Here is a 17,010-nt window from a genome sequence, read left to right as displayed (position 1 = left end):
TCCAGGTTACAAGGATATATTGTACAACACAGTGAATATAGCCAATATTTTATAACTATAGAGTATAAACTTTAAAAACTGTAAATCACTATATGTACACCTGCAACATATATAATTTTGTACATCAACTATACTTCAATTGAAAAAAAAAAAAACCTTCAGGTAGGACGATTTCCTCACCAATCTGGCAGTTGGCTTCAGTTCCATCCTACCGTAATAGTAACTAGTGAACAGAAAGTTCTAACCCTTTTCAGACAACAGTAACAGAGCCACTCACCTATACTGGGCATGAAAGGAGGGAAACTGGCAAGCAATCACTATGGGCAGAAACAAGGTGAATCATAGGAACCCTGGTTCACTTGAAAAATGCAGGTAGAGGGGCCTTAATGTATGTTAAGGAAGAATGGCAATAGCTGGGTTGCCTCACAGCTCAATACCACCTGCGATCTATCGAGCCAACTTCAAATTCAATTAGAGATGACAATAAAAGACTTCAGATATTTTTGCAGTGGATCCTGGTTGCTATAATGCAGCTTTGGTCAGGAAATCTCAGGGAGATTTCCCAGAGGCAGACCAACACCCATAAGAAATTACAGTTGAGACTTAGAAGAGTAGTATTCAGGCTCTGGATGCCCCAGGTTGGATTTACAATATTAATAAAGCATTTACAGTATAATAAAGATGACCCACTGGAGAATGAGAAATCCAGAAAAATTCTTCCAATCACCACTGCCACCCTGAAAAACTCTCCCAGTCTTTATGAAACTAGCACCTTATTGAAACTAGGTGAAAACCTGAGAGTTTAACTTTGTATTGGGTGGCAGATACCCTGGACTAAGGAGAGCTCTCCAAAACGGGTTCCTACTGTGTGAGCCAAAATCAAGTTGACCAGAGAGTGCAAAGTGGCTGCTGAATCACGGGGTCCCCTGGGCTGAAATAAATGGTGTCACCCATGAGGATGTCACAATATGGAGCACTGTGAATGCTGAAAACACGGGAAATTTGTTTGGTTAACCCACCAGCAGCCGTCATGCCCTTGGAAATTGAAACTAAACCCAAAGGTGAATTTAACAGTGTGGAGCCATCTCTACCCCCCAGAGTCTCTCACTCTTCCTCAACCTCCTCAGCCTTTAAGGTGATCACAGTTGCTTTAATAAGAAAAATGATTAGAGATGAGGATAAGACTTCCCAGTCCCCAAAGAGAAATCAAGTAATGGCCACAGGCGCCCATCCAAGTATGCTGGAGAATTTGGAGACAGCAGAGACACAAATTTTTATGGTTCTGTCACACAGAGTTACCCAGATTACTATCTTACCGGGACTTATGGCAGAAAAAGGCACCAGCATCAGTGGAAAGATTCACAGTGGGAAGAAGGAAGCTAATACTTTCTACCTTCAGAGCCCCACAATCCTCATTATGCACTTGAGCTACAAGTTTTGTGACTGATGATTTTGCTCATTTGAGACTCTGGCAAAAAGCCTCTACCCAGAGGCTCCCATTGGGGTTCTAGATTTGTTGCCTCCCTGACACAGCTATCAGGGGCACCCCTTTTTGAAAAGTAGCTATTAGCTTGCCAGTGGGCTCTTGTCAAAACTAGACCCACAGAACAATGTGACTCTCCAGCCTATGATGTCTAATATTAAGTCAGACTTAATGACTAACAATGTGGCAAGGGCCCCAAATTCCTCACTTGCCAAATGGAAATGGTATATTCAAGAACACAACTGCCCTGGTCCCATCAGCATCTCAGCTTTGTATTTAAAATGTGACAGCTACCTCTGTTCTGTCACCTGATGCAAAGCTGTTGGCTTAATGTGGACCTCAATTCATAGAGCTTCCCTTCAACACTGAGCTTGGTTCACTGACTAGTTCAACTAAACCGAAACCAAATGGTATGTGGTATGCACTGGGTTGCAGCAGCTATTCAGCCTCAGTACCTGCTAAACTGATCCAAAAATACATGTCATCACTGCACTAGGAGGCAGAATTCAAGCCATTCTCACAGCACCAGACAACACTTCTGTGGAAGGTAAAATAATGGTACTGAAAGACGTCTAAACCCTAACCCTCAGAATCTGTAAATATGTTACCTTACATGGCAAAAGGCACTTTGCATATATAAGTATATCTACTTATCCTGGATTATCCAGCAGGCCCAATGCAATCACAGGGATCCTTAAAGTGAAAAAAGGAGGCAAAAGAAGAGAGTCAATGGAAGATATATGACTACGGAAGACTGATCAGAGAGCTGCAACGTTGCTGGCTTTAAAGAGACGAAGTGGGCCATGAAGCAAGGGATGTGGGCATACTCTAGAGGCTGAAAAAGTTAAGGAAACAAACTATGTAATCACACAAAGGAATGAATAATAAATGATTTAATGCTCACTTCAACTTCTCTCTGCCTGCTTAACAAGTATATCCATTTTGCAACATTAAATACTAAATCATTTTCTTCTTCCATGGATAAAAGTCCATCCCTTCTCAACGTCTCATCAGAGATTATCCCTTTTCATGACCTCAGCAGACCCCCCTTACTCCATTAACATCCTGTGCTCCAGTTTCATATTCCTATAAATGTATATGTAACTACTACAGTATAGTCAATGCAACTAAAACTATAAATCCTCCCAAATCAGTTCTTAATTACTCAAAAGTTGTCAATAATACTACCTTTATTTCATTACTCCTATACTTAAAACTCTGGGTTTGTTTAAAAAGCAAGCATTTCACATGGTTTCACTGTGTTCAAGAAACCATATTTTTAGGCACTGTGGAAAAAACAGTAAAGTACAAAAGATACGGATCAGTTTTGAAACACAATGTAGGGAATTCCCTGGTGGTCCAGTGGTTAGGACTCCGAGCTTCCACTGCAAGGGGCATGGGCTTGATCCCTGGTCAGGGAACTATCCCCCAAATGCCACACAGCACGGCCAAAAACAAAAAACAAAACAAAACACAATATAGCCTGGCAGTTAGACATATACTAATGACAACTAGTAGTAAAAAAGTGAAATGAAAACATAAGAAAATTGTGTAAAAGATATCCAAAGCAAGAGATACAGCGTGAGTCACACAAGACAAAGTCTAGCTTCATGAGAAAGACAGAACTAAGTGCTGGACTTGAACTGAGATGGAAGAAAGAAAAGAAGAAGATGAAAACTGAAGAGAGCATCATTATTTGACAAAAAAAGAATAATTGGAGCACATAGAATAATGTTTAAAAAAAAAAAAAACCAAAGCTTGTTTGGAGGCAATGGGTAGAATATGATTCAAACAAATTGTTTTTCCCTTCTGTTACGTGTAATGTGCCAATACCTCAGTCCAAGCAAAGCCTCATCACTTAAGTCTTTCTGACAACGCTTCGTTTCTACTATCAAATCAATCTCCTTATTTTACAATATTAATCATAATTTACAACTCTTAAAATAATAATAATTTCACTTATTTGAATCAAATATACATCTAGCCTAACCCATCTCAAACTCCAGTCTCACACTTCTAACTGCCTTTAAAATGTTTCCCATTCCACCAGACCTAATGTGACTAAAATCAGAATTATCAGTTCCTCCTTTTTATAATGTTTACTCATTATAATGAGTAATTATAATGTTTATTTTTTCCTCAAGGCCCTACTTGTATTTATGGTGGTAGCATGTCCCCTAGTGAAGACAGCCTGTAACCATCTATCACTTACAATGCACTCTTCCCCTTGCCCCACTACTACCAATCAGATCCCGGGCCTTATAGATTTTATTGCTTCAGTGCCTTGAATATCATTTCCCGTATCTTTCCATTCATATAAACTCAGTTTAGACTTCATTACTTTTAATCTGATTCAGGTTAACGTGCTTAAGCAACATAATATAGTGGTTAAAGAGCATGGACTCAGGAGCCTGACTATGTGGGTTCACATCTGGCTCTATCTTATTCACTATTAGCTTGTGCACGCTGTTAAACTTCTATGGCATAGTTTTCATATCTGTAAAAAATAAAAATAATTGTACTTACCGCACAAGTTTGTTGTTGGGGATTCTATGAGTTAATAATACATGTAAAGTACCTAGAACAAGGTCTAACATACAGTAAATGTTAATTATCGCTGCTTGGTTGTCATTGTAGTTGTCATCATCATCATTCTACAAACTGGTCTCCTTATTTCAATTACTTATTAAGTAAAATTATTTATTTATTCAGTACACAAATGCTGATAATACAAATGTAAACAGGACAAAAATTTATGGTGAAATTCCATTGTTTCAATGGGGAAGACAAATACATAAAACTTAGATAAATGTTATAAACAGAACTATCAGTCATCATAGTAGTTCACAAATTCTGTCCCCTCATACAAAACTGGGTGAACAATCTTCCTCATACCACTATTAAATGCAAACTCCTCTTACTGAAATTGTCATAAATGGCCCCAACCTATATTTTCACGCTTATCATTCTTATTCCCCTACCCCATGTTTTCAACAAACTGAACCTTCTCCATGTTCAAAATACTATGAAGTTTCTAGCTTTTGTACTCTGAAGATATTGTTCATGTAATTGAGAACACTGTCCTCTCATATCTCCTTAAGAAAAATCAATGACAACATTCAAAACGTTTCTAAAATAACACTGCTTTCATTTAGCATTTCCTACTGCCTCACAGGAAACTTCTGCCAAATTTCCACAAGGACTTTATTTTCTTCTCACTGGACCAATCTCGCTCTGACTCACGTGTATATTTATTTTAACCATTCAGCCTAACCTAAGCTAGCAGTACTCAATTTCAGAAACCACTACCACTTCACATTTCTTTTAAAAAAATTCAGCTGTGTTTACATATGACAATTAAGGTTTGAAAAAAAATAGGCCTACACAACAATTTATTCAGTAAAAACGTTATTGAGTGATTGATTTTACCACACAGAATCATAATAGGTAACTATCCTCTAAGCAGAGTCACCTAATAATTCATCAATTAAGAATAAATTATTATTGGGGACTTCCTCAGTGGTCCAGTGGTTAAGAATCTGCCTTCCAATGCAGAGGATGCAGGTTGGATCCCTGGTCGGGGAACTAAGATCCCACATGCCCCAGGGCAGCTAAGCCCAGGCGATGCAACTACTGAGCCCATGCCCTCTAGAGCCCATGTGCCACAACTAAAATCCAACACAGCCAAATAAATAAATATTTTAAAAAAGAATAAATTATTATTATGCCCGTTATTTTTTTATCACAAAAACTTTCCAGTCTACTGGTTACCTGGAAGACTTAGTACAAAGTAATTCCTTACCTATTAGTGGTTGAACCTAAAGCTTTTTAGTGCCCACGTGATTCCCACATTTACTTCATGATGAAGTAAACAAAACAAAAAACTGAATAAAAACACTTCATAATTTAAACAAAGTAACACTAATATTTATCCAGAAACCGTAAACATGAACCAGGCTCTCACTATCTTCTAAAGCCATGCTTCCAATATGGTATCTACTTGCCACATGTGGCTATTTAACTTACTTAACTGTGGTCTAGTCTAGAACTTCACAATAAATCAATAAAAATTTACATTTGAATGTACTCCTCTCACTTTTCCTCTAATGTAACTATGAGACAAAGTTTATTTAACAATAATCAGCCCCAAGAAAATAAACAAAGAGCTGAAGACCAAATAACTTATCATAATGAAGGAACAAAACTACCACTGAGAAAAGCAAAAACAAAAAATAAGTGTTGGCAAGGATGTGGAGAAACTGGAAACCCTGTTGGTAGAAATGTAAAATGGTACAGCTGCTATGGAAAATAGTATAGCGGCTCCTCAAAAAATTAAACACAGAATCACCATGTGGTCAGCAATTCCACTTCTGGATATATACCCAAAAGAGTTGAAAGCAGAGGCTTGAAGAGTTATTGTATACCCACCCATGTTCACAGCAGCATTATTCATTCGCAACAGCTAGAATGTGGAAGCAACCCAAGTCTCCATCAACAAATAAATCAATAAGCAAAATGTGGCATGTACATATAACAGAATATTCCACTTATAAGAGGAATCTAGAGTAGTCAAATTACTAAAAGCACAAAGTAGAATAGTGGCTGCCAGGGGCTTGAGGGGGGAGTTGGGGGGAGGGGGAGTTACTGCTTACTGGTTGCAGAGTTTCCGTTCTGCAAGATGAAAAGAGTTTTGCAGATGGATGGTGGTGATGGGTGCACAGCAATATAAATGTATTTAATGCCTCTGAACTGCACATTTTAAAATGGTTTAAACAGTAGATCTTATGTATATTCTACCACTTTAAAAATTAGGAGTGATAACTACTACAGACAGAGAGAAACCTAGGGCCCTTGTCATTATCACTATCATTAAAGAATTGAAACAAGCTCACACAGAGAAGTTTAAGCAGTTGGAGAGCTGCCCCAAACTGTTTATATAATACATTCTGTCTATACACTGTTTACTTTTTCTTCATCCATTCCCCCACTTAATTGAAATGCTACAACTGAGATTATTTTTTCAGTTTAAAAATAGGGAATAGCAGGGGCTTCCCCGGTGGCACAGTGGTTAAGAATCCGCCTGCCAATGCAGGAGACACGGGTTCGAGCCCTGGTCCGGGAAGATCCCACATGCCGCGGAGCAACTAAGCTCGTGTGCCACAACTGAGCCCGCGTGCCACAACTACTGAAACCTGCACGCCTAGAGCCTGTGCTCCGCAATAAGAGAAGCCACGGCAATGAGAAGCCCACACAAGGGAGAGTAGCCCCCGCTCGCCACAACTAGAGAAAGCCTGCGCACAGCAACAAAGACCCAACGCAGCCAAAAATAAATAAATAAAATGAATAAATTTATTTAAAAAAAAATAGGGAATAGCAGAAACAAACCAAACAAAACAAAATCACTTGCTTTTAAAATACAACTGTTATGTCACAAAGTATTTGGTACAACAGTACTGTAAAAGTACTTTGTACTACTACTACCTCAGACAATAAGATAACTGATATACGATTAACATATGAAAGTCAATAGTCTTTATAAACAGACAATAAAAGAAGATACAAGAATAGTGAACCCCCTTTTAAAGTAACAAGAAAAGGCTTCCCTCGTGGCACAGTAGTTAAGAATCCACCTGCCAATGCAGGGGACACGGGTTCGAGACCTGATCCGGGAAGATCCCAGATGCCACAGAGCAGCTAAGCCCATGTGCCACAACTACTGAGTCTGAACCCTAGAGCCCATGAGCCACAACTACTGAGCCCACGTGCCACAACTACTGAAGCCCATGAGCCTAGAGCCCATACTCCGCAACGAGAAGCCACCACAATGAGAAGCCCACGCACCGCAACAAAGAGTAGCCCCAGCTCACCACAACCAGAGAAAAGCCCGCGTGCAGCAACAAAGACCCAACTCAGCCAAAAATAAAATAAATAAAATAAACAAATAATAAAAGAACAAGAAAGAAATTAACAAAGGAAAGATGGTGGCAACAGAGTAGTTTCTCAATCTCTCTGAATCCCCATATAAAAACAGACAATTTAGGAAAACCAAAAATCCATGGAATAACATTTTACAACAAAACCAAGTGTCAAAGTATTTCCATCAACCCCAAAATACAAACAGAGTGGAACAAAGAACTACAAGATCTGCATGGTAACAGCATTTGTGAGGGGAGAAGGAAACCACAAGAAAACCACAAAATCACCAACGGTATCCACTGCAAAGCACTAAGTGCTAATTTGAGGACAGCAGCTGAAACAAGAAAGGGTTTTGCAATGGCCAATACCAGATAAATGCAAGCAGCCTCATGTAAGAAGGGCTGAAGTAGGGTCTCAATTAACCTTCCAGGTAAGGGTCCATTCTAGGACAGGGACTTACTCCAAAGAAAAATGGTTTCTAAATACCATCCCCACTGAAAGAATATGATACAATGATAGCAAAAAAAAAAAAAAAAAAAAGGTTATGAGGCACTGTGAACAATACACCACTTATGTGGTATTTCTACCAAGTATGCTTAACATAAATCTAATCAAAACGAAATGAAAAAGACAAATCCCAGTTGAGGGACATGCTGCAAAACAACTAGTATAGAACCTTCAAAAATGTCAACATTGCGAAAGGTAGAAAAGCTTGAGGACTAAAGAGATGTAACTAAATGCAATGTTTGACACTTAACTGAATCCTGGATCAATTTCTTTTAAGGCAGCTACAAAGAACATTATTGGGACAACAGGAAATATTTGGATATGGACTATATAAAGTAGATGCTACATAAACATTTATTAAATTCAATTAAACATTAATGTCCCTATTCTTCATCTATGGAAAAGGAAATTAAACTAGATAGTGTAACATAGGAAATAAGTATATTAACAAATTTTTACTATTAATGGAAAATATTTGTTACAGTCACCATAATTCTAAGATTTTAGACAGTTGGAACTCAACTCTAAACACCTAAATGAATTAAGTCTTCACATTATGTGTAATCTCAACTTTATAAAAGATAGTAACTCTACTGAATAAAGAAATTAGTCCCTCAGCCAATTCAATTAGTCACAAAATTCCATTTCATGGGCATGGTATTTAATTGATGCAAACTGTATTAATGTTTATCTTTAATATCTAAATTCAAGCAAAATTTCAAAAAGGCTGTTCACATCTACTTGTAACTTGGCTGTTAATCCTCTTTTGACAAGGAATCTTTCCCTCCTAAGTTACAAGCTCTTTATAAATCTCTTCTCCCAAACGCTAGTCTAAGTAAGAACTTCCTGGAACAAAGCAGAGGATTCACGAGAGATTCTTTGTATTAGAATTCTTTTTAGAACACGTGAAAACTGCACCATTTGTACTAAGACCAAAAAAAGTTCAATTTGTAATACATCTGATTTATCTAACTTTTAAAGAAATGTGATTATTAAACCTCCACGTAAAAGGCAGAAAGACTTGTGAAAAAAAGATCCACAGACTTTGGAGTCAGGCATGCCTGGTCTTAAATCCTTGCTCCATCATTTATTAACAGATATCTCCTGTTTTTGTCTGCCCATTATTTTTCTTTAGGTAACTCTTCCCTACTCCTTGTGACCTTGCTAAGATCTTCAACCACAGTAACCCAATACTCCGGACCACAAGAGTGGGTGTGTTAAACAGGTAAGGCCAATCCTATGTGGACAACCCTCGGGGTCCCCAAACATTCTCAGTTCCAATGGCTTTCACTTAAGATTCTCCTTTGGTATGCCTATAATCACATCTTGTGCCCCAAAACTTGAAAGGTCTAAGATCTTACCGTACTTACAAGCTAACAATTAGCCCACCAGTTTCATGAGTGCTGGAAGAAGACACAAGACTCCTGGGTTGGACACAGAGGGCTCTATTACTCATAGCAATAGCAGTAGCCAGAGTGTCAGCATTTGCATCATTCCCCAACCCCCAATTCTGACAGGATAACCCGAAGGAGGCCAGATGACACTTGCACACAGAGGGGGTTGCATTTAAGGAGAGCAATCTTGGGCTTAGGGAACCCAATTCTGAACAGTAAGCATGCCTGCCAATTACCCCAGAAAGAGGTATTATCTCTGTATCTCCCAAGACTATATGCAACTCTGCCCTTGCTCTGGATGGTGCCTCCATTTTCCAAGGCTATTTATTATATAAAAACTTCGAAAAGATAAACAAAGGCAGTTGAAGTCTCTGCTCACAAGACGTGTACAAATGTCAGAGTCCCATGGAGAACTGTCTCCCAACAACTGATGCCAAAACAGACCAATGAAATATTCAACCACTATGATCTATTCTTTCTTCACAACCTTGAAGTTAACTCACTCTCTTAACTTGTTCTTGGGACCTCACTGAGTTCTTCCAGGCCCTTGCTCCAACACTTCCTCCAAATCTATATGCCCCATTCCCTAGTTTCACTTTAAACACTTTTGAAAATAACTTGTCTCCTTATCCTAATACCCAACCTGCTTAGCAATATCTCCCCTAGGATTCTGCCCTCGTCTACTTTCTCTGCTCCACTATCCAGGTGACCCGAACTTGTAAGCACATCGGGTAGGGGGTCTCGGAGAAAGAGAACCAGGCATGGCTTTCTTGACATAAGAGAAGCCATTTCTGGCCTAAGCCATTTTGTGATCTAAGCCTGGCCGCAATGGAACAGGTCTCCATAATTATTGATCTTACAGGAAATGAGGGAAATGCAGGAACAAAGGAAAATTAACAGGGAAGAGCTAAATCAGACTGCAAGTTCGATCTGTTTGATTTTAACCTTTGCTTTTTGTTGCTTTTGTTATTTTAATCATATATAATGGCCTGCCTCAGGGAACCCTGCCCCTCTGCCTGAATGTTAAACTAAAGTGCCTCTGTTCAGCTCACCGGGAGACAATCTTACCCTGCCCGCCTGTGGATGGCTGCAAGAAAGAAGAAATTAACACACTCCCTCACAGAGGCTGGCCATTCCAGGGGATATTTGCAAAACTTACAGCCTTTTTACTTTACTTCCTCATCTCCCCCTCTCTGTGCTATAAAAGAAACTGGCATCCAAACCCCATATATAATATGGTTTTACGGAGACACCAGTCTGCCACCTTCTTGGTCTGCCAACTTTCCGAATAAAGTTGTATTCCTTGCCTCAACACCTCGTCTGCGCTTCACTGGCCTGTCTTGATGCAAGTAGAGCGAGCTTGGACTTGGTAACAGAAATGCAGTCAAGAACCAATAATTCAAGACTTCCCTGGTGGCGCAGTGGTTAAGAATCTGCCTGCCAATGCAGGGGACACGGGTTCGAGCCCTGGTCAGGGAAGATCCCACATGCCGCGGAGCAACTAAGCCCGTGTACCACAACTACTGAGCCTGTGCTCTAGAGCCCGCGAGCCACAACGACTGAGCCCATATGCCACAACTATGAAGCCTGTGCGCCTAGAGCCTGTGCTCTGCAACAAGAGAAGCCACCGTAATGAGAAGCCCACGCACAAGGAAGAGTAGCCCCTGCTCACCACAACTAGAGAAAGCCCACGTGCAGCAACAAAGACCCAACACAGCCATAAATTAATTTTTTAAAAAAGAAACAAATAGTTCAGCAATAAAACAGGGTCCTAGTTCCTCCTCAAGGGATATACATAACAATCTGATACCTGTCTTGAGTTCTGCAGGAATTAAGGCCCCCCACCCAAGGTGGAGGATGAAACAGATGATGTCGACCTTTTCTGACCCCTCCTGACTTTAATCAACTAAAGCTTGGACTCTCAACTTCTGCCCCGATTCTATGCTGAATTCTCCTCTGCTCAAGCCCCTTCATGAATATGCATGTACCCTTGGCTTAAAACTTCCCCACTTCTGCTGTTTGAAGAGATACCACTTTGGGAGAGATCCCTGGTGTTCTCCTTACTTGCTGTAAATAATAAATCTTTCCCCCTTCCCAGTCTTTGGCTTGGTTGTGTCTTTTGGCTCAACACCCACCAAGAGGCGAACCCAGTTTTCAGGTAGCGAAGTTACTCACATACACGCCACCTCTTTTCTTCCACCCCTCCCACCACCCCCCAAACAGGGCAAGACAATATTCTTCTTTGTCCATTACCATTCCTTAATCTTACATATTCCTCCAGGTATTACCCTATTTCTCAGTGGGCAGGAGCTGGAAGAATTTTTAGGAGATGATGCGTGAAAGCCTAACGAGCATGGAAGAGACTATTCCTAGCCTTTCAGGAGGCTGCTAAGGAGGGCTTAAAAGAGAAAAAAATGTACTTGAAAATTAGAGGAAAGGGGGTTCTTGTTATGTAGTAACAACATTCAGCAACATTATGCCCATGGTAACATAGAAAAGAGAAAGTGTACTCAATGTGTTGTATGATTTAACAAGGAGATTTTCTAGGTAATATGTTGGAAGTGCAGTCTTTTTGCTATTTATAGTAAAAAGCAGTATAGAGATAAACTAGGAAAACCACTGACAAAAAAGGAACCAAGACCTGCTGGTTTTATAAGTTGCCAGTCTTTCCAGACAGCAAACAATGCTAAAGTAAGGACTAGCTTCCAGAAAAACATAAAATCTAGGCTACTGTCAGAAAACCACTATATGAGAGCAAAGCAAGGGTATGACTGTAAAATCCACTGTTAAGATTTAGTGAGCCTCAGAGAACCTGAAACAATGTCAGGTGTCAGGGTCAGGAAAGACAAAGAAAGAATGAGGAAATATTCCAGACTGGGAAAAACTAAGAGACAGGACAACTGACTGCAACGTGTCATCCTGGATTGGATTCTGAACCAGAACTAAAAAAGTCTCCCTCTTTTAGTTAGTATGGAGGACATTAGTGGGTGGAATTCAAATAGGATCTATAGATCTAATAGTTCTGCAACAATGTTAATTTACTGCCTTTGATCATTGTACTGTAATCATGTAGGAAATTTCCCCTTTTATTAAAACTACACATTAAAGGACTTAGGCTAACAGGGCATTATAATTTACTGTCTCAAGTTCAGAAAAAAGATTATACATAGAAAAGTGAGCGAAAGAGGGCAAAGGTGGGAGAGGAAGGGAGGACATGATAAAGCTAACAGGATGAAATGCTAACATCTTGGGAGTCTGGGTGAATGGTGCAGAGAAATAATGTGTAGTATTTTTGCAACTTTTCCCACAGGTCTAAAATTACTGCAAAATCAAAAGTTTAAAAAAAAAAAAAGATGTTAATCCTTCTGGCTGGCTGCCCAACACCCCAGGATGAAGGATAAAACTAGCATTACTTATAAAACTATTCATGAAATGACACCTTTTTTTTTAATTGGGGTATAGTTGTTTTACAGTGTTGTGTTAGTTTCTACTGTACAGCAAAGTGTAGTTCCCTGTGCTATACAGCAGGTTTTTGTTAGTTATCTATTTTATACATATTAGTGTATATATGTCAATCCCAACCTCCCAGTTCATCCCACCCACCCCCTTTCCCCCTGCGGTGTCCATACGTTTGTTCTCTACTTCTGTGGAAATGACCTTCTTAATTAAATAGTCTCATCTCCTGTCACTCTTCGTCCCCACCACACACTCCAAACATTCTAAATTACTGTTCCTGCAAAGCCCTGCCCTCTCCCCCCTCTTAACTCTTTGCACACATAGAAGCTTAAAGCTTTAACCTGAGTGGAAGATTTCCAAAGGGAAGTACAAAAAGGGTTGTGTGTGTGCGTGTGTGTTTGTGTGTGTGTGTGTGTAAAGGGTGACTCTCAAACTGAAAACTTAAAAAAAACCCAAAAATACAGAGAAGTAATGACAGCTCTGTGATTGAGTTTTATTCCTCCAAGGACCAAAGAAGTAGCCCAGTTCTCTTCGAAGAGATGAACAGTCCTAAACAAAAGGGAAGTCCAGTCAATTCCCTGAGGTTCACAAAACACTAACCAAAAAGCCTATCTCCCCCAACCTCCCAAAGCACCCTAACAGTATTTATACTAGCAATAACTCCTTCATTTGTTGCCAGTTATTAATAACATAATGGAACCAAGGGCAAGTAAGGGGGTGGAGTACAGGATGGGAGATAAATCCCTCTTATTGTAGTAGGGGACAGCTGGATTTCTGTCATACCTATTTGGAACTGAGTAAATTTCCATAAGATACACTGCCACTAATGTTAATGTGGCTGTAAAGTATTGTAAGTCTAGTCTAGCATAATACTGTACTACTGATACAATATAAGTTAACATTGATGAGTGGGAAGAGCATAAAGTGAGGATCAAATGAACTGGTACAGATTATCTCAATGCAAAAAATAAGCACTGATTTCTAAATGATGACCTCCAACATAGCCTTTAGAAAAAATATCCTTTCTGAAGCTCGGAGCCTCACAAAACAATGGCATGTCTCCAAGTCTGATATGCATCTCCATTTCCTAACTTTTGCCCACATCTCACTCTATGGCAGTGCTTCTGTAAACACAAAAACACTAGGCTTAAAAAAAAAAATTCTATTTTACAATGAGCATTAATTGACATTAATAGTCTTAGAAGATATTCTTCTTAAATAGTAATGATCATGATCCAAACTATTTCATGATTGAATTAAGACCCTCCTATAATATGCATAGCTTTTCATTCATTTCAAACATGTACTTTGATTCTTTTAAAAATATATAAGCCAATTTTTAGAGAAACTGTCTCTAATTCAAAGGTATATCTCACCATTAGCTTTTCCTCTCTCCTTGCTGGCATTTCACAGTTAATATCTAACCAGTAATAATATATCTTAGGCCACACAGAAATTCTCTCAAAAGCGAAGGCTAAATATTGGGTTGGCCAAAAAGTTCGTTCTGGTTTTTGTAGCTTATGGAAATCCCGAACGAACTTTTTGGCCAGCCCAATATTTTTTTAATTTTCTTATAGTTATATATAAAAAGTTAACTTATAAATTGATTTGATTTAAAAATAAGTGAGTTGGATAATACAATATTTAGTATTAAATATTCTTTATCATCACTTATTTATAACTTAATAAACATGTGACAGAATGAACACGGATAAAAGAATTCACAGGGAACATGATTCTAACATATCTTATGAACAATATCACCAAATTTTAGTTCATAATATATAGTATTTTAAATTAGTAAAATCCAAATAGATTATAAGTACTACTTGTCAAAACATTTTATAACACGATATGCATATTTTCAAGACAACCCTATTAGATGTTAAAGTCTTAAAAGAGGTAAGGAGGGATGAAGAGAAAGACAGTCTGTAACACCCTATCTTTACAGCTACGTCATCACTTAACATCATACCATAATAAAAAAGTCCCTCCCCGAATATTCCTAAGGCAAGCAAACAAGTCTAACAATAATAATAAATTTATAGTATGTTTATCTCACAGCCTTTATAGATTATCAGAAAATCTTAATTATTAGAAAATAAAATGCACAAACTGATTTTAAGTCTGACAACAAAATCAAGTTGTACTAAACTTATACGTGCTAAAAGTAAAATTCAAATAGTATTTATATACTAATGAAAATACCAACAGCTAGAATTTAAAGTTAAACAAGTTTGACTAACTTAATACATTGTTTTTTAATACAGTATTCAACGACTGCAAAAACTCATAAAATGAAAACTTTAATTCATTCCTAGAAGGAAAAAAAGATTAATAAATAAATAGTCACCAGTACCGTATTTATTAAATACTGTACTACATTTAATAATTGTCCATTAAAAATAACATGACAGGGCATAGATTAAGATAAATATGGTCATACAGCAAATACTTCTTTAAACAGATAATCCTCATGAAATGGCAGAATATAAGAACATCATTGGTATGACTTCCCTTTTCACAATTTATAATAAGCCCTACCTAAGACTTCCTCAATCATGATTAAAAAGTTTAAATAGAATCTCACAATGCTTGTTACAAAAACTGCTAATTAAACCAAATCTGCCATTTTTCCATGAGCAACACAAGCAACAATAAACAGCAAAATCAAACCCTACTATTGTCACTATCACAAAACCACCTCGTTAAAGAACTCAAAATGAATATGTGTACTTGTTGCCTAAGATCTACCAAAAATATATAAACCTAACAAATGTTCGGAAGGAGAATATAAAGTTATAATTATTATTCACTAATAATTGGAAAATTAATCTCAAAACAAAAAATTTAAGCTTTCAAAATGTTTACCTTGAAAAAAGAAACAAATTCTAACCAAATTCCTAAGTATTTACAAACATGAAAATGTTAAGTGATTTAGTTTTTCACACAATCTGTAGAAATATCTTCCAAACTAGTTTATACCAACTGTTTAAAAGTAATATTCTTTCCTAATTGAAGAAGTCCTCTGTATCTTCACTTTGTTGAAAACAATCCATAGCAGTATCCTTTTCTTATGTGGGCAATATGTCCTATGAATGACTCTACAGTACTTATCATTAGTTCACTAAAAATTACTCATATCCTTTACAATAAGTAAAAATGTAAGCAGAAAACAGGTAAGTCAGAAGAAGACAGATTAGTATTAGGCAAGCTTTTAGTGTTTTAATTAAAAGACAGAATATTCTCAAACAAATGGTATGACATTTGGTCATTAAAAAAAATAATAATCCATTAGTACCACTGGGGAAAAAATAACAGTCAAGAATATATAGAACTTCAAAATTGTTCTATATTATAAAGGGAAAAGGCTGATGAGATTTTTACTTACATGTGAAATAATCAGTTAATAATATCTAGCAACAAACCATTATTGCTAAAGTTACCCAAAGATTTCAAAAGATGACCAGAGTAACACATGCAAGAAATCCCTCACATGCCTTCAATAAAGTTTTCAATATTTCAAATTTTCAGTTGAAATGGGTACAACCATATTCACAAATATGGCGTATTATTTTAAACCTACTCTTTGACTTAATACTCTGTATTAGCCAAAATTTTTCAGTATTTCAATGTTTTCATTCAGCTAAAATTAAGAAACTTAATTTTATCTAAAAACGGGAAAAAAATCTATTAAGTAGATGTGCTACATATTTAGCAACAACAAATCCACTTACTTTTTTCTCTTTCTCATGATGTTTATCCTGAGAGTGAGAGGAAGAATCACTTAAACTTTGATCATATGACCTATTACATCCCCGTTTGCTCTTTTTCTAAAAAAGAAAATATGTATACATATAGGTATATGTATATAAAATTTGAAATCTTTTGTTAGGTTTAAACCAATTCAAGTGTGAAGTACTATAAAATGTCTACTGAAGGAAAAAAAAAGTCTATTTCAAACTATATACTCCAGACACCATCCATATATTATATATTGCATTATAAAGGAAAATCTAACCCTAAATCTAAGATTAATGCTATGTTTTTGTACGTTTATTAAAAAGTGTGAAAACAGACTATACTTTCAAACAAGCAGTAGCTTATTTGTCATTTTATTACAAAACCACCTCATTAAAGAGATCAACTATAGTTTTCAACATCTGGTTTAAAAAACTAAAGATGTTTCAACCAAAAATAGAGAATGCCATATTGAAAAAGGATGCCAAGACTAGAAGAAAAGAAAAGAAAATA

The 17,010-nt window shown here is 37.4% G+C and overlaps 1 protein-coding gene across 16 annotated transcripts in view; it reads right to left on the bottom strand.

Moving 5' to 3' along the window:
* The window catches only part of MLLT10 (MLLT10 histone lysine methyltransferase DOT1L cofactor), a 248,003-nt gene that overhangs the window by 120,865 nt on the left and 110,128 nt on the right, over window positions 1-17,010 (bottom strand). For 15 of the 16 annotated variants that reach the window (XR_010933941.1, XR_010933944.1, XR_010933956.1 and 12 more), the window contains one exon: window positions 16,494-16,589. The exons of the other annotated variant lie outside the window; for it this stretch is intronic. Coding sequence is in view for 12 of the 15 variants with exons in the window: in XM_067702929.1 (XP_067559030.1) it covers window positions 16,494-16,589 (96 nt within the window). In the remaining 3 variants the exon portion in view is untranslated. The remainder of the gene's footprint in view (window positions 1-16,493; window positions 16,590-17,010) is intronic. 16 annotated transcript variants of the gene reach the window in all.

The sequence above is a fragment of the Pseudorca crassidens genome, chromosome 1 (genome assembly GCF_039906515.1).
Source record: "Pseudorca crassidens isolate mPseCra1 chromosome 1, mPseCra1.hap1, whole genome shotgun sequence".
Classification (NCBI taxonomy): Eukaryota; Metazoa; Chordata; class Mammalia; order Artiodactyla; family Delphinidae; genus Pseudorca; species Pseudorca crassidens.
This window is presented reverse-complemented; position numbering and strand designations above follow the sequence as displayed.